Here is an 18807-nt window from a genome sequence, read left to right on the forward strand (position 1 = left end):
TTACAGATGACTAAAACGGTGGTGCAGCCTTTGAGAGAATCTGGACACATTGCTGAAGTTACATTTATGGGTTACGTAACTTGGTGTCTCGATCTGCTGGTCACGGCTGTTAGTCTCTTACAAAGCTGAAGCCTCATACCTGGAAATAACTTCCCCAATAGAATAAAAATTTCATAACCCCTGTAATTTCTGGGGAACAGTGGTACTGAAGAAAGGGACATTTAAAAATATATATATATGGTATTAAAAACCTGTTCTTATTTACTCTCAGATGATAAAGAGAGGAGAGGAAAATTCCCCACATTTCTAGGTACTTTCATATAAAATATATATATATATATATATATATAAAATTCCCACCCACTAAACACTGCATTGCTTCAAAAAATATTTCACACCCTCTTAAAAATGTATAATTTAAGAAGGTAATTATGCTTGTAACAGACGGTACTTCAGTAATCCAAGAGGTTTCTTCACTTATGCATTCTGTCAACTCTTTTTAGCTTTAGCGCACACAATAGTTGCTTCTCATTAAATCATATTCAAGGTAGAAATGATCCTGTGAAAAAGATATGCGAGTGAGCTCCTACTGTCACCTCTTGTAAGAACTAGTGTTATCTAATAGAAATTTCATATATGCAATAGAAAATAGTACATTCTACGTTAAAACTAGGTGGTCCATTTAGTGTTTAGAAAACCCCGTAGTTCCTTGGTTCAACAACTATGTATTGTGCCCCTGTATGGGCCGGGTACAGTGTTGGGTAACTGTGGAATCAGATGTAAACCAGAAGTAGCCCCAGGCTCTGGAGCTGAGAGTCTGTTAGTAAACCTGTGTAGATACCTTCATGTTTCAGAACTTTTAAAACACAACAAAACCTATGATCTTTCCTTTGCTCAGAAAGATATAACTCATTTCTTAATTATTTCTGTTTTGAAACTTAGTTCCCTTCTCTTCTGAGCAATCAGGTAAGAGATGAAGTCTTCCTTGGAGAAATGCTACTTTTCTTCCATGCCCCAAAGTTGTTTGTTTTCTCCCCTGACTTCCCTGTTTTCCAGGTTTTTCCCTTTTCCTCTTTTCTTGGAAAAGGCATTAATACGGCGAGTCTTCCTCACATGAGTACAGCTCTGTGAGACCATAAGGACACATGATTTTTCTCAAGAGAGCTAACATAGCTTTCTTGATCTCTTCACAAATGCTCAAACTCATCCTCTGGTAGCGATAACCTTATACCTTTGCAGAATTAATCATAACTGGTTGCTTATAAATTACATTAAGAAAGTTAAGTAACCTGGATGGCCATGCAGGTTTGGTAAAACCAGGACAAAATATTCCAGGAAGCCTGTGCTCATCCTTTGAAAAACAAATGCTTAAAGTGGTACATTTGCATCGTCACTGGTCCTGTCTCTCCCAAAGTCCATATTCGGATAGGAGTGAAATTCAGAAAAGTTAACCCTTCGGTCACTGTAACTAGTCACCTTCTCATCAGCCTTTGAACGTTTATGTTGTCAGGAATTGTCCAAAGTTGTAATGTAGCATTTTCTTTCAGACTTCCACGTTTGCTCATGTAGCATTCATTCCTTGAGATGGACAGGCCCCCCCAAAATGTAATAGCATTCTTTGAGAGGAAAACTAGCAAAGTGGACATGCTAAGCCATTTAAAGGCACCAACAACGCCACACATTTTTAAGGTTGCCATGGACAAGGGTCGTGCGGTAGAGAACAATGTTTTGGCCTGCTCTGGACCCCAGAACATTTACTGTGTTGTTCAAGCCTGTTTTCTATTCTTTCCTGTTTAAAAATTGAGATATGAGAAGTTTGTTTTAGTTAGATGATATTTTACTATCTGCCAGTGTTTTGGAACTGTAAAGATGTCACTTTTCAAGAGTTACCTTTTTTATTTTTATTTTTTTTTTTACATTCAGTATAAATCAGGAAAAGTTGAACAACAAAATAGCACTAGCACTTAGAATCCCTTTTTCATTTTCTTTTAAGGGATTAAATGCAACAACAAAAACATTTTATAAACAGCACCTGCTAGACTTTAAGCACTTGTTTAATTTTGAATGTGTCCTGAGTATTTGGATATATGTATTCAACAACTAAAGCAAACTATAACATGCATTCCAAATTTGTCTTCCCCTGTTATGATTGTAGCAGTTGAACCGTATGACAAGACTAGAGGATCCTGACATATGTTCAAATTAATGTAACACAAACCAACAAGAAACTATTTCTATTTAAGTAATGCTTTTGTCAATCATATCTAGGCTTCAATTATCCTTCAAATGCACACTTATGCTGTTATGTGATTGTTTATAATAAACAATACTGTACCTATATGGTTCTGGCTCATTTTTCCCTACAAACATCATAGAAAGGTCACTGCATATGGATTTTAGGTGATCTTATTTTCAAAATGAGATGCTTTTAAAATCCAATATGCTATAGAGAAATTAAGTAATGATTTTGAATTAAACATCTTGGTGTCCCCAGCATTAAGTATAGAATCTTGGAGATACTTTGTGGTAATTTTAAAGAGGATATCATAGAAGCTTTTTTTCTGGATAGTGGTAAATATTAAGGGATATTGTGATATAAAGGAAAGAACAATTTTGTTATTGTAAACATCTGTTCATTGTACATATATATTATGTATCAGGAAAGGTGCTAAAGATGACTGATGAGGAAAAAAATAAAATCCAGGAGGAAATTCTCAATTTCCTCCATTTTCTTCTAGTCTTAAAATGGAGGGGGAAAAATATGTCAATATTTCAAGAAAGTTTAGCCTTCTCATTAAACTTGATCAAAGTTTTCCTTTTTTTTATCATTTTAAGAAATGCACCCTTTATTCAAAGAGGTATTTGTGGACTTCAAAACTGTAAATGAATGAAAGGCTATTGTGGTTCAGATGCAGGCAGGGATTCTGAGACCTCCCATTTCAGCTGTGAGTTTATGGAGAACCATGATTCCATCTTGTCTGCTTTTGCATCTTCATGATTCCTGACCCTGTTCTTGCCTCTAATATTTGGTATTGGCATTTCAAACACTAACTGTACAGATTGCTTTTAATATGTCATGGCATAGACATACAAGACAGTCTTTAAATATTGACCTATCTTTGAGAAGGGATATTTTCATCCTAGAAACCTGTGCATATTCTTTTATCAGATGGTTCTTATACGTCAGCCACTGTAGATGCAATGGCAGATAACACAGTTTCTGCCTTTAAAGGAATTTACAAGTTTGTGGAGGAAGATGAATGAGTATGTCAGCAAAGGTCAGTGCACTGTTGGTTGTGGCAGCTTGCTGGGGGAACAAACAGCGACATCTCCATCAGGCCCTGGGTTGGTACCTGGTAAGGCTTCCGGGCCAATCCAACTTTCTTCCTCCCCATCATTTCCCTTAGCAAGTCACCCAGGACCTCCTAAGCCAGGTTGGATGCCTGCTCTCTGTGCTGCTATCATATTTGTGCTCATCAATGGTCAGTTATTAATTCCTGCACCACACTGTTTCCTTGTCCAACTATCTACCAGACTGGGAGCTCTTGAAGGGCAAGGGTTGTATCTATTCATGTTCAATCATTTTCCAGGTATTGTTTAGAAAGGCATTTGGGATTCACATTGTAAAAGCAGAAATGATATTTGTTTCCAGTTCCTCTTTTTAAAAATCAGCAATTATTTCATTTCTCCTCTTTTTAAAAAAATATTTTATTTGTTTGAGAGACAGAACACAGGCTAGAGAGAGCGAGCATGAGCAGGGGGACAGGGTAGAGGGAGAACTGGACTTCCTGCTGAGCAGGGAGCCCAACGTCATTGGGCTCCATCCCAGAACCCTGGGATCATGACCTAACCCGAAGGCAGATGCTTAACTGACTGAGCCACCGAGGTGCCCCTCATTTCTCTTTGAAATAAAATAATTGCAAGCCTCCAATTGCATGTCCAGTGACCTTGCTCTATTGGTGGGGTAAGAGAAGGATGCGTATGATTTGGTTTGGAAATAGTTACTCAGCTGCCTACGGTAGTTAAACAGTTAAACAGTTATCATTGTTTTTAGTCCAAGCACTTACTTTCAAAATGTGAATTTCAGTAAAGATTAGAAAGAAGCTGGGTGCCTGGGTGGCTCAGTGGGTTAAAGCCTCTGCCTTCGGCTCAGGTCATGATCCCAGGGTCCTGGGATCGAGTCCCGCATCCGGCTCTCTGCTCCTTGGAGAGCCTGCTTTCTCCTCTCTCTCTGCCTGCCTCTCTGCCCACTTGTGATCTCTGTCTGTCAAATAAACAAATAAAATCTTAAAAAAAAAAAAAAAAGATTAGAAAGAAGCATAAGGAATTCTGATGGGGCAACCAGGAGTTGCAACTGCTCCGCTCCATCCTTGCCTGCAAAAGCAGCTGTAAACAGTATGCACACAGTGAGTGTGGCTGGGCTCCTGTAAACGTAAAATGTGATTTCAGTATTTTTCACATGTCTGAAAACATGTTCCTTTTGATTTTCATAAACCATTTAAAAATGTAAAAACTATTCTTAGCCTGAGGCAGAACGGAAACAAGGCTGTGGGTCAGTTTCGGCCTGGGGCAGGATGTCCTACTTTGCCAAGTCTTGCTTGGATGACTGAGAGGCCACCCTGTGTGGTCCAGTCACAGCCGTGCTCCCCTCTGAATGCAGCCTCATGAGACACCCCAAGCCCGATCACCAGAACCCCTCAGCTGAACTCAGCCAACTGACAGCATGTTAACACAACAGAAAGGTGGTTATTTTAGGCCATCGTGCTTTGAGGTGGTGTGTTGGATAACTGAAACAGTGGTCCTCACCGTTCTTATGTTGGGAATATTGATGAGACCTTGTCTTTGATTCAAAAGGAGGTGAGAGTAGCTGCTTCTCACCAAGTTCGGGCACGCCTGTCTGAAAGCACCTCCCATGTATTCCTGTGTGGTTGCTACTCTGGTTTTGATGAGTATTCAGGCTCAAGGTGATTTGTCAGTTCATTAGCTACATAGATCTCTGTTTAAAATACTTGTGTCTCTCTCCTAGACTATGTGGGAAGGTTTGCTATTTTGGTTGCTAGAAATAGATCAGTTCCTGCTTCCAATTATTAATAGCAGAGGTGAGCTATTCCATTTCACAGCGAGGGTACAGTGTAGACAGAAAAGTAGTACTGGTTTCTGAGGACACTGCTGGTCCCGTGCTGCTGTGTTGGCACAGTCACTGTGGTGATCCCAGCCTCTGACCTTCCCCTTGCATCTAGTGGAGTTCAGGCCCAAGTGCTTGTTGGTCAGAAAGCACCCAGCCTTCCTCTCCAAAGTGAGCACATGAGAGCTGCTCCATGTGCCTCAGTTTTAAGTTCTCGTACTGGTTTAGAATAGGCAATGCCCATCCTGGCCAGGGGCTATAGTCATTTTCCAACTGCAGACAAAGCCAGAAGTGTTCAAGAAATGAGATACTGAATGGACTTTATGCCCTATTTACAGGCAGCAAATGTCTGGAACTAGTGAGTAAAGGACAGTTTTGACTGTTGCTGCATGAATGATAAATAGAAGAGACACAGGAAACCCGGTAACATATTGTTTCCATGTAAGGAAGAGAGTACTTGGATATGAGAGGAATGCTTGGTTTTTCTCAGGCACATTCCTGGACACAAGGGTCCACTCACTAACACAAAAGGCAAGGTGTTCATGCCATGAAGTCTATTTTATTTAAAAAAAAAAAAAATTTAGAGTGAGTGCAAGGAGGGGGAGGAGCAGAGGGAGAGGGAGAAGGAGAGGGAAGACTCAAGCCAACTCCATGCTGAGTACAGAGCCAGACACCCGGCTCCATCTCACAACCCTGAGATCATGGCCTGAGTGGAAATCAAGAGGAGGTTGCTTACGCGACTGAGCCACCCAGCCACCCGCCCCCCCACCAAAGTCTCTTCTAGAAAGAAAAGATCAGCTTTGTAAATATAATAGGAGCCTAGAAAAAAGGATCTCTGAGTACTACCCTGCTGAAAGCAAACCTGAGTTTTCATAATAGCAGACAACTTTTGATGATCTCAGAAAAATACTGACAGTTCTCTCAGACTCAGACTCCTTCACTTTCTGTAGGAAATAATGCTGTCCCTGTTACAATTCCCTCATAGATGAGTCTGTTCAACATGATGAGGAAACTCAGGTATGTATGTGTATTTTTATATAATTATAATAAGTAGTAATACATTTTGTGCAAATGCTTAATATTAATATAATACTATTAATATATCCTGTTTGTTATTAGATCTTCAAAGGCAACTGGTGTAAAATCTTATTAGTGCTGACTGTGGTTGAGGACAATTTGAGGACAGTAAATGATACAAGGTACAATTATAAGAGAGGAAAACAAAATCTCACTAGTCATAACTTCTGGTTGTTTTTCACATCTTAAGAAAGCCTGCATGTATTTCTGTATCACTAGGGTAAAGCTATGAAGATGGAAGATTTGTTTCTTTTGCTACAGTATACAATAACAAAAACCATTCGTCTCTAATGCTTTTGAACATTACAAATGATTATTTGGAGGGCAAGTAATAAATGTTGGGCTGATAGAGGAAAGTAGTCCATGTCCTGAGTAGGAGATGAGATCAACTTCTCTAATTATTAAACAGTTCAAATATCTTCACTAAAATAGTTTTAAAAGAAATCTGTTAACTTTAAACTCAATAAAATCATTTTAATCAGACCTTTTTCTATAGTGGGGCAGTTCAGCCCATTTTAAAATAAATTGTTACCTTTTTAAAAAAATAGTTGTGGGAACACAAGTAAATGTTATGTGCCATTCAACAGCACCTGTTGTCATGATTATAATATTTATTTTCATAGCTAAAGAAAATGAGAAGCTGAAGGAGTCACAATGATAAAAAAAAATGAATTTTTCCATGTCAGTTAGTTACATGAAAGAAATTAGGACCATTTGGCAATACCTGCACTAATTATGTTTTCTAATTCTAGACAAAGAAACAGCACATTATAAATCAACAATCGTTTGAAAGATCCCAAGTTGGATTTTTTAAACCAATACTGGAAACCCGAAAGCCACAAAAGAAATGTCATATATGTTGAATCTACAAAAACTAAAACCTTGTATGGCAAAAATACCACAAAAGAAGTAGATAGGCAAATTTTAAATTTGGGGAAATACAAACAAAAATGACAGAGTTGGGGCACCTCATAGTGGCAGAAAACTGGACACCAAGTGAATGGCATCAACAGTGGAATGATTGAATGTGATGACACATTCCTATCATGAGATGCTCTGCAGCCATCTAAAGGAATGAATCAGAGCCACAGAAGTGATTTGGGGGGGACTTCTGAGTACTGGAGCATAAAAAAGTAATATGCTGACGTGTATAATATGCCCACATTTTTATGTAACTGAAAATTGCTATATGTGTATATATGTGTGTTTAAGATTCACAAAACAGTAAAAATAAGGAAGAATACATGCTAGGTTGTTGACATGGGTTACCTACAAGGTGAGCAGTGCATGGAAGACTGATGGTGGGGAACCAAAAAATGAAACAAAAGGGAGAACCTAAACCAGAAATCCTCCGTATACACATTAGGATTACCTTGATGTATTTATATAAAGTTATACGTGTGTGCATACAGAAACTTGAAAAAATTTAGCATATATTTAAGTGCCTACCGTGTTTGAAACTAGGCACTTGGAAGTGTTAGCTCCTAATTTAGCAACAACACTCTACTGTGGGCAGAGCATCATTTCTGGAGACAAGATTTAATTCAAGTCTTGGCTCTGCATCCAACAGTTAGACCTGTTTTACAAGTCACTTCTCTGAGTTTCTTTCCTCATCCAAAACCAGGGACACTACTTGCCATATTTTGAGGTTCAAATGAATTAGCACATGAAAGTACTTTCTAAAGTAATGTAATTAGGGTGTAAGTAATATTTGTCTTTTAACATATTCCAAAACTCAAGGGTTAGTGTACAAAGGCTTTATTTATTTATGATAGTACTTCCACTGTCAAATATAAAGTTCATGCTCAAACTGCACAGGCCTCACCATGATTACATACACGGCTCACACGACGTACAACAGTGTGCAGTGAGTAACTTAAAAGTCCTGGATTTGAATCCAGCTGGTTGTGCAATCTTGAGCAAGTGACAACCTCTGCAGGCTTGCTCCTGCATCTACGCAATAACTGTTGTGCATACACCATGGGATTGTCGGAAGAGTAAGTAGCCAGAATTGTTTTCAAAAATTATAAAATGCTAGAAAATTGGTATCATTCTGTCATGCTGTCTTTAGATTATAATCTACTTTCTTCATGCACCTCTGTGAGGGAGGTTTACATTTGGGCCTCAGAATGGATTGCAGGAAACTCCAGGGGGAAACTGCACTATAAATAAGGCTAAATATATGGAAATGAAGATTTATTAGTAAAAACATTTCTTCTTATAAACTGCAATAGAAAGCACCTAGCTTGAAAGCATTTGTACAGCTATTTAAAACTATAGTAATCATATCCAGAACCATGAGAGATAATAATAAATTAATAAACCATTAAATTTGGGGGTCATTTGTTAAGCAGCAATAACTATATAGCTAGGTGTATCAGTTACCTGCTCTCCAGAATGTTGTGTAACAAAGGACCCCAGAACACTGTGGCTTATAATCATAAACAGCTATTATTGCTCACAAGTCTACAGATCAGTTGGGTGGTTCTGCAAATCTGGGCTAGGTCTGGTTGATTTGGCCTGGGGTCAAATGCATCTGCGGTCAGCTGGCAGGGTGGCTGGGGGCAAGCTAGTGGAGCACAGCCTCACTCACACGTTCGGCTGTTCACCACGGCAGCTGAGTAGGGCTCTAAAAGAACAAGTAGAAGTGTTCAAAGTCTTGGGAAATCCACTCAAAGCTGGCATATATTATTTCTTCTGCATTCTATTGGCTAACACAAGTCACAGGCCAGTCCTTCAGACTGAAGGGATAGAGGAATAAAGTCAGCTTCTGGGTGAGAGAAGTGTCAGTCATACTGCACAAGTCTGGAGTACCTGAAGGGATAAACAAGTGGGGACACACTGCAGTAAATCTACCCAAAATAAGTAAAAACCGTATTGTTTTATTAATGAGCTGTCTGTAAGCATATACTGAGATAGATGTTTATTTATACATAAATTCAATCCCTCTTACTTTAATTCAGCATTCTGGCCTATTACTTTCCCCTCCTTTCCTCTCCCGCTTATTCCACTTGAAAGATAAGCTGATTTCTTTTCTTTTTTTTTTTTAAGTTTTGTTTAGTTATTTGATAGAGCAAGTGAGCACAAGTAGGGGAAGGGGCAGAGGGAGAAAGAGACTCCCCTCTGAGCAGGAAGCACCATGTGGGACTCGATTCCAGGACCCTGAGATCACGACCTGAACCAAAGGCAGATGCTTAACCGACTGAGTCACACAGGTGCCCCTTATTTTTTTTTTTTTCCACTATAAAGTTTAACTTACACTGTAGGGATTCAATAAAGGCTCCAAAAACATGAGTAAGAGAACTAATAGTTAATAACAAGTATAAATGAATTCCTCTGTATCTAGAATGAAAAAAACTAAAGAACAGAATAAGTGAATCAGACAACCGAAAGGTCTACAACTGGACTTTAATGAATAATTTTGGTAAAATCTGTGTTTTTGCACAGATAACACAGGTACAAAACACATAAAATATAAAAAGATTCTCTCCTTAAGTACTTCTTAGAACAGCTGCGACTAAGGTTAACTCGATATACATTTCAGGGCTTAAAACCCAAGAAATGAACACATTTTTGCACAGTTACACTTAAGAGACATAAATTTATTATCTAACATTGGAAATACTCACTTGACATTTGATTTGTTATTCTTATTGGTAGGTTCGCCTTTTAAGTTTTCGTAGGAGACAACACAAGGAAAAAAGTATCTACCCAGATTACCCATCATCATTCTTTGAACATTACTTTAGGAATAACACGATATTAAATTAGCTCAATTTTGAAAAACATTGACAAAATGCTGAAGTGTTATTCTTACTTTCAGAATCTCTTTTTGAAAAGGAAATTAATATTAAAAAATTGTTTTTGCCCTGACATTGGTGGAATGAGATACACCTATACTGTTTACAAATTCAACACACAAGTCTGCTTTAAAAGAGAAAACACTAATAGGTAACATGAAATGAGAAGCCAACTTTAGGAGATGCTTTCATTCCAGTGTACTTAGTTAACCCCCTCCTAGGTTTTACCAGCACATCTCTGAAAAGAAATGCACATCCTAATTTTATAGATAATTAACAATGATCATTTTCCTTATACATTTAAAATATGCTTACCTCTTTGACAGCTCCAGTCTTAACTGTAAAGAAAAAGTTATTTCAAGAACCCAATTTTAGGTGCTCCAATGACATTTTATCATCACAAGTAGTATCACAACTATCAGTGTTTCTTAAGAGGAGGATTACTGACATTGTGAGTGAGATAATTATTAGTTGTGAAAGGCCATTCCAGACACTGTAGAACATTTAGGATTCCTGACCCATTCACTAAATACTAGGAGTTTTTAAGATCATTGTGATAATTAAAAACATATCCATCCATTTCTGACTGCTCCTTGATAAGACCAGTGAACTAAATGATCAAAAATTAGTAGCTATTAGCTTTGTGACTTCCACAGAAAGTAACTGCTTCATTACCTTCAGTAACAATGACTGAAGAGGAATACTCTGTTTAAAAAAAAAATCGTAATTTAATGTTATTTTGGAAAGATAAGCTGTTTCTTCAAATTCATGGTAATCTGAAAGGATTAGATGCACAAAGGGCAATACTTATTTATCCCAAAATGCACACATATATTTACAGGAAAATGACTATTTATGTTTTACTGGCGTATCTAATCCCATTTATCTTTAGTATAAAAATATGTCCATCTTCTACAACAAAATAAAAAAACATGTGGATCTTCTTGGTAAATTCCTTCACACTGATGTTCCTGGAAACTGCTGCTGTCTTTGCTCCAAAACTTGCTGATTTAATAGTTGTTGCTGTTTCTGTAAAAACTGCACCACTTCTGGACTTCTTAGTAATGACTTGAAAAGAAAAAGGAAAAAAATATATTTATTAGCATTATTCTTATGGGAGTAGATTGTCTTCATGCTATAAAGTTACTCTGATGTCTCTACACAAGGCACAATATGCTTACAAAACAAAATGTGCCCAAACTGAATTCACACTTGCACCTGATGCACTGCATTAAACTGCAAACTAAAAATAATAAAATTCGATGTCATACATCAAAATACTAAAACCTACAGTAATGGGTGAAGCCTAATCATCGGTGACTGTGTACACAAAGGAAATGAAATGTTTTATGTTATGCCAGCATATATACTATCTATGAAACATAAGAGCAAACAGCCAAGAAGAGCACTGGTCCAAGGTCACAGTAAGAAAAACAAGGGGCCACGTGTGAAAATGGCAATTAGATGCCAGGTTGGAAATCCATGTAAGGATTCAATTTCTCCACTAGCCTATTAAGTCTTTCTGAAGAAATTAAAAATAATGTGTGTGTGTACAGGTATTAATGAAAGTAGTATTAGCATATTACAAAAATTTCAGAAAAGGCAGAATATGACTGATCTAATACAGTTTTGTACACCTACCATTTTTAAATATAGTCATATAACAAATATAACACTATAGTTAGTGTGCTTTTACTTAAATAAAATACTTCTAGAAATTGATGAGGGAAAAAAACTTTGGATCCCCAAAATTAAAAAAGATAAACCGAGCAAGGTGGAAATACTATCATTAAACACTGATTTTAAAACTTAACATTAGAACACGGTACATTTTCTAATTATTACTTTAAAACCTATTTATTACACTTCAATAAAAAATTGTTTGTAAAGATGTACCAATATCCTATTAAGTAAATGGACAATAATCTACTCCACTATTATGAAACTGTTGAACATTTACGTTGTTTTAACTACTATTTTACTATTTGTGATAATTACATTTCTGGCAACATCTTCATGCTTAACTTTATCCATATACAGGGTTTATTTCCTGCTGAGACTCCTGATACCACTGCCCAGCTGCTTTCTGGGTCTGATACATACATAATACCACCAATAGAATGAGAGTGCCCATTTCATGAAACCCCCAACATCACTGTGATGTCTTTTAAATAGTTGTCATTTGTTGTATTGTTAATTGTGATTTTTACTGATACTGAATACCTTTTCATATCACTTCATGGTAGCATTTCTGCTTTTATTCTTGTTTATACTTTTGCAATGTAGTGAAGCCAACATTTTTTCCTCATCAATTTCTATGAATATTTTGTAAACTAAAAATGTCAACCATCTTAACCATAGTGTCTTATATGTGCTGCAAATATTTTTCCAATATATTAGTTTGAAATTTGCATTTTTTTCTTAAAGATTTTATTTATGACAGAGAGAGAGCAAGAGAGGGAACACATGCACAGGGGAGCTGTAGCGGGAGAAGCGGCTCCCTACTGAGCAGGGAGCCCGATATATGAGGCTCTATCCCAGCATCCTGGGATGGTGACCTGAGCTGAAGGCATATGCCCAACGACTGAGCCTCCCAGGTGCTGCCTGAAGTTTGCATTTTTTCACCATTTTTGACTACAGCATTCATTACTTCATACTTCTACTTCTTTTAAACTAGAAAAAGGTTTTTAAGATTAAGTCTCAATTGTATTTTTTTTCCTTTATCAGGAATTTAGTTTGATGTATAGTGATTTGATGAGCTAAATTCTTTTTGTTTTCAAATTATTACCCAATTATTTCCATGTTTATTGAAAAATCTCTGCTTTTCTGATTGAATTCTGATGTCTTCTAGCAAATTTATAATAGAAACCCCTATTAAATGTTGGTCTCATTCTATTTCCATACCACTAATGCATTCTTCCGCAAACCACAGAATTCAGTACAAAGTCTGCTTTAAAACCTCATTTTGCTCAGATATTCAAGGTTTAGTCAATAAAGATAAAGGATTAAAGGTCTGTTTGGGGAAAGCCTTATGAGATTCCAGGGTGTACTGGCAAAGGAACAATTCATTCTGATGACCAGTTGAGCAAGTTTTAAAATCTCAAAAATCTAAATAATTCTAACAACTTCTGATAATAAATTTGTAAGTATTTTACAGATACTTACCAGTCTTTTTTGATTTAACACTTGTTCTAAAAGAGTAGGTCTTGCAGGACGATCCCCAAAGGTTCCTGTTCTTTGTTTAACAATGGAGAGTATGTTATCTGTACTTTCCTGGGATAAATGATAAAAATGCAAATAGGATTAACAGTTCACATAATATAAGAATCCATGATTGTACGCTTTTAATGATGTCATGAATGGGTCCTCAGCGTCTTTTCTTTCTTGCCCAGTTCCTGTGAAACTCTGGGAAAAGCCCTCATTAAGTCACAGATAAGATGTTGGCAGGTAATTTTATAGAACACTATTCACTCCCACCCTCTACAATTTCTTTAACCTCAGATCTCCAGTCTCTTGAAGGTCTCAAAATCAAAAATGGGGTAGAGGAGGGAGGAGCAAAGAGTTACCTGTGAACTGTTTTCAGTATTACAAAAAATGCCAAGTGGAAATTGAACATTCTCTTCAGATAAAGCTATCCAGGCCAAAACAGTCTGCCTCCTTTGGATAGAATATATACTCAAAGGCAATCTACCTATTGCTAGAGACGTTGATAGTTTTTTATCTAGTTAACAACAACAATTAAATGGGGGGAGGCAGTAAAATATTAAAGAAGCAACTGATGGACAAGGCTTTCAAAATTTGTAAGTCACTAGGAGAAAAATTACAAACTGGCTTTGAAAAAACTGGAAAGCACTGGTATAAATAAGCTCCTGCCACTGGTATAGACAAAATAGCTAGATCCTAAAATGAAAACCATACTCTGAGATATCCTTACCCAAACAAACTCAGCAGCCCTACCTACCAAATATGTATCCCCAGTTCCTTGACAGTATCTTAAAAACTCACAATTTTCCTGGCATAACTAAATACTGGAGTTAACTGAGATATATTCTGACTCTTATAAAACCACGATACAATACTGATCACATCCAAAAATGATGACTAAGCAAATATAAAATTGCAAATGTTTTACATAAACCCATGCTATATGTAAATTTACTCTTCTCTCTTTGCTCTTCATTTAGGTGGTTACTGAGGCTGTTTCCTTCTCTTGACCTCTCTCTACTGGCCTCTGAGTTCTGTTAGAATAGCCACTATCTCTCTTTCATTATGGGAAGTTTATCAACCCGATGTGACAAAAATGTTCAATCCCTAAACATTTTAGGCCGCAAAATGTAAAAAAAAACAAAAACAAAAACAAAACTATAAAAAGAGCCTTCTCATACCCAAAGAAAACAAAAATAATTTCTTCTTCTCTTTCCACAGGATTAACTATGTGTGGCACTATTTCATTTTTATATGCACAAGAAGTGGAATCATGAAACTGATTTGATGGCAGAGTACTCTATATTCTCACAACCCCAAACAAAGTACTATGCAGATTCACAATGTGAATGTTACAAAATCACAAAAACTCGTAGTAGAAATAACCTTGAGTCAGCTAGTCCAAACTTCAACAATGTCGAGGTTCCCTTTTCAAAAATTTTCAACACCTTTTGTCCTAGGGAGTTTACCAACTTTTGAGGCATCCCGTTTAGTTTTAAATAAGTCCAACATTTAGGTAAACTTTTATTTCGACTGAGCTGAAATACGTATCTCTTGTGATTTTTACTTAAATGTCCTACTTACATAGAACTACACAAAATAAACCTACTGCTTCTTCCAAATGATACCCTTTTAAAGATATTTATGGGTAATGATCACTCCCATAAGTCTATTCTTTTATCCCTAGTTCCTTTATGTTTCTCTCCTATAGCATAATTTTTAGATGCATGACTAAATGTCATATACATTTGTTCCTAATTTAACTTGATTTATGTAAATGATTTTAAATACCTTAATTCCTAATCTTGCTTTTAGATTACTACAAAAGACCCCTATTACCACTCATCAGTCCTACTATAATGATCTCCTAAATAATCTCTAAATCTCTAGCCCTCAACTTTAATCCACCCCATTAGAGTCCCTGTTACTTCCTAATTAGAAACTTCGTTTGAAGACTCCAAACCCAAATCCCATAGTCTGACATTCAATACCATACAAAAACTGGCTTCAAATTCTCTTTCCAAATTTATTTTCCATGAATTTTCCAGATATATATTCTTTCGTTAGAATGGTCCCCTTGCTTCTTCCCAAAAGTGTTTTCTGTATTCCCACTTCCCTTCCTTTACTAAGATGTGTTTCTCTTTATTTTATCTACCAAAATTTGAGGGAAGCAATATAGAGTGGGGATAGAATGAAGGCTCTAGAATCAGACTGCTTGGGTTTGAATACTTGTTGGCTGTATGACCTAGGCTAAGTTACTTAATCTCTCTGTGCCTTAGTTTCCACACGTGTAAAATATAGCATCTGTGTAGCACTGCTGAAGGGTGTGAGACTCCATGCCTGGCATATAAGAAACTTAGCTGATTAAGCTTAAACTATTAGCCACACTTTCTGGTGTCTACTGAGTTATATTTTCTCTGCAAAACCTTTCCAGAGTATCTCAGCCGGTAAGGATCTACCCTCCTCTCTGCTAGTAAAGTAAAACTATATAGTTGGCCCTTATTATATCCTGATGATAACTGTTGGTTATTTTCTTTACACTCAGTTGGACAAAGATAAAGACTTATAGATCTTGGTATCTCCTCAGAACTGGTAAAGTGTCCCCATAACATAAGACAATGGTATAGCAGGGTATTAATTTTTGCTTATAGCAGTTATTTCTCTTCATGCCAATTATTTTAGAATAGGAAAATTATTAAGGTTCTTTTTGTGGGAGGTAGAGGGAGAGAATTAATTCAGTATCTATTTGCCTTTTATACATTCTCCTTAAAACAGTAGATGTAAAAGCTAGACAGTTAAAAGAAGAAGGTAGCTATAGATAAAATACTTCTTTCTTGAAAAGAAGTATATCATTTTCTCTCTCTGTATTCTGAAGTGAATTTGGAATGTATAGGGGGCAAACATGACCCTTACCAACTTTCATTTTGTAATAAGTGAGATGTTTATTTCCATAATTACTTGTAATCCAAGATTTGGTAAAATATATTTTATAAGGATGTGGATACAGATTTTAAGCCACAGGGGTCCTTAACTTTGTAATGTGTATGCAAAATTAAATACCTACCTGTGTGTATTTTTCTAGGAAAAGAGTTCATTAGGTTTCATCACATTCTCAAATAAGTCCTTTAACGCTAAACAGATTAAGATTCAATGGGATAAAAGGGAAAGAGAAGTCACTCAGACCCTAATCAGTAGGTGATGCTGATTACTATAGATTACTATAATAATACTAATCTATAGTAACTACTATAGATACTATAGTCATGCCAAATACTATAGATTTTTAAAATATTTAGGACTTCCTATTTGTAAGCAATTCCAAAGTCTAAAATTTTAGCAATGAGGCAGCTGTTCAAGTCCAGCAAAAACTAAGAAATTTTTTTAAAGAGTTTTAGAATATATCCTAGGATAGCTTTCAGTTTAAAAAATTTTCTGGATCATTTTTAACAAAATTCAATTTTTCAATGAAAATGTACAGAGGGATTATAGCTTTTATTAGAAGGAGTAAAGCACACAGGATGAAATATCCGCTATCTATAACAACTTCAAAGTATAGCATTAATAATGACAACAATAATGGCTAAGACTTACTGACTTACTATCTGCTAGACACTGTGTGAACACTCAATATGGAATATCTCACATATTCACTGCAGCATTATGAACCAGGTACCATTTTAATACCCATTTTACAGATGAAGAAGCTGGGCTTAAAAAAGTTTAATAACCTGTTCAAGGCCACACACAGCAAATGATGGAATGGAGATTTGTGGCCGGAAGTCCAACACCAAAGCACGGGCTTTAACCTTCAACACAGTTCAAAGCAAACAGTCCAAAAATCTTCCTGAGAATTACGCCCCTTTATGATTCCATTTTCTTTTCTAGGAGCACTAAGAAAAGGACTAATGAGAACAGGGTACTAAGAACAGGGATACTGAGAATAAGGTATTAAGTATAGGGTACTAAGCATGGGAGTACTGAGAACAAGTCTATTAAGTATAAGGCTACTGAGAATAGAATTACTGAGAACAGAGTACAAAGAATAAGATTAACAGAGAACAGGACACTAAGGACAGAGTACTAAGCATAGGGGTACTAAGAGCAGCTTACTAAGAATAGGCATACTGATAACAGTAAGCTGTGAATAGGGTAATAAAATCAGGAAGAGATTACCTTCTCCAAAGTACAATTTCATCTAGGTTCCTAAGTCTCTTGGCCTGCTTCTTTAGCGATGAACCAGATCAATCACCTACTATCTGTCCTTCCAGCCCATATCCCAGATCTTTGAAATGACAGATCTGCTGATGTATCACATCATTTCCATTGACATTTATTCATCTATCACAAGGATGCAACAGAACTGTTAAGGCTTTGCACATGTGTGTATAAACTTTAATTTAGGACAAGCACTCACTAACTCTCAACCACAAGTCCAGCCCCAGCAACCTGGCCCATCTGGGAGCCGGTGGGTAGTGCTGGAAATGCGGTTCGCTTAAGAGTGGAGTTTTTTCTAACCACCTCCCACTACCCAAGACCCCATCTAAGGTCTGATACCTCCAGTCTGACGTTTCCCGCGCTGCCAGGCTGGGCGGACCCACTGCAGTTAAGGGCCTGGTCACTTTTCTTCTTTTTGTATTTGTCCTTATACATCTTGTTGCGGTGTTTCTTGCACATCCAAGGCTTCCGCTGCTTGGCCACCTGGCTCGTGGTCTCGCTGCAGCCCTCGAAGGTGCAGGTCTTGCTCATGCTGCCCCCGCCGCTGCTCCGGCTCCGGGCTCCCCCGCTGCCACCCTCGCCGCCAGAGTGGGTCTCCTCATCCTCCAGATCCTCCAAACTAGCGGTGCTTTCGCCTCCTCCTGGGGCGTCGGAAGTGTCCAGCAGGTCGGCTTCGTCCTCCCCTGCCTCCTCCTCGCCAGTCCCCCCCACTTCGCACAGGTACCTAATGGACTTGCCTGCACCGGCGCCGTCCCCCAGGGCCGGAGCTTGCCTCAGGACGCCCTCAGCCGCAGAGTCGTCCTGCCCTCCGCAGGGGTGCATCACCAGCAGAGTAAACTGCGAGGTAGGGGCCGGGACGGGAGCGGGAGCCAGGGCCTGGCCCAGAGGAGGGGCCGGGGCCCCGGGGTGGAGCGCGCCGCTGGCAGCGCCCGGCCCCGCACCCTCGACAACACCCTGCGCCTCCGTGCTTCTGACACCTTATAGGGGTCCACGACCCCAGCCCTTCAGCACCTGTAGGGCCCAACGGCACTTCGCAAACCAAAGACTCAGGACCCGCGAGAGGGAAAAAAAAAACCTCCGGCTCCGCGAAGGCAGCCCGACTGCGCCTGCGCGTGAGCGTTTCCACGCCGGGTGCCTTTCAGGGAACTTGGCGTTTCTGAGGGGCGGGGCTGAGCCGCCAGCGAAGGAACTGCTGCGCAAGTGCGGCTCTGGCGCTGGCGGGAGGCGCCAGGCTTCGCTGGCGCCGCCGCTGCGGTGGAGGTTGTGTGTGAAGTTGAAGTGTCCGGGGCGCTGGGTGAGACGGCGCTTTTTTTGCTGAAACCTACTGTTCAGAAAGTTTCAAAACACTTGTGAACTGGAACGCCACAGTGTAAATTAAGGTTGTTC

The 18807-nt window shown here is 38.2% G+C and overlaps 1 protein-coding gene across 1 annotated transcript; it reads right to left on the reverse strand.

Annotated features, from left to right (window-relative positions):
• Window positions 1-9592: 9592 nt before the first annotated feature.
• Window positions 9593-18533, reverse strand: RFXAP (regulatory factor X associated protein). Its single transcript, XM_080799354.1, has 3 exons — window positions 17761-18533; window positions 13168-13275; window positions 9593-11070 (listed from the first exon to the last, which is right to left on the reverse strand). Exons 1-3 carry the CDS (start codon window positions 18241-18243, stop codon window positions 10960-10962), a joined length of 702 nt encoding a protein of 233 aa, XP_080655480.1. The 5' UTR covers window positions 18244-18533; the 3' UTR covers window positions 9593-10959.
• Window positions 18534-18807: the final 274 nt, after the last annotated feature.

This window comes from Martes martes (genome assembly GCF_963455335.1).
Source record: "Martes martes genome assembly, chromosome: 3".
NCBI classification, from domain to species: domain Eukaryota; kingdom Metazoa; phylum Chordata; class Mammalia; order Carnivora; family Mustelidae; genus Martes; species Martes martes.

Coding starts and splice junctions, on each gene's coding strand:
- RFXAP (XM_080799354.1), bottom strand. CDS start 18,243: ATGCACCCCTGCGGAGGGCAGGACGACTCTGCGGCTGAGGGCGTCCTG. Junction 13,276..17,760: donor CGGGAAACGTCAGACTGGAG/GTATCAGACCTT, acceptor CATTTATCCCAG/GAAAGTACAGATAACATACT. Junction 11,071..13,167: donor TGTTAAATCAAAAAAGACTG/GTAAGTATCTGT, acceptor TTTCTTTTCAAG/TCATTACTAAGAAGTCCAGA.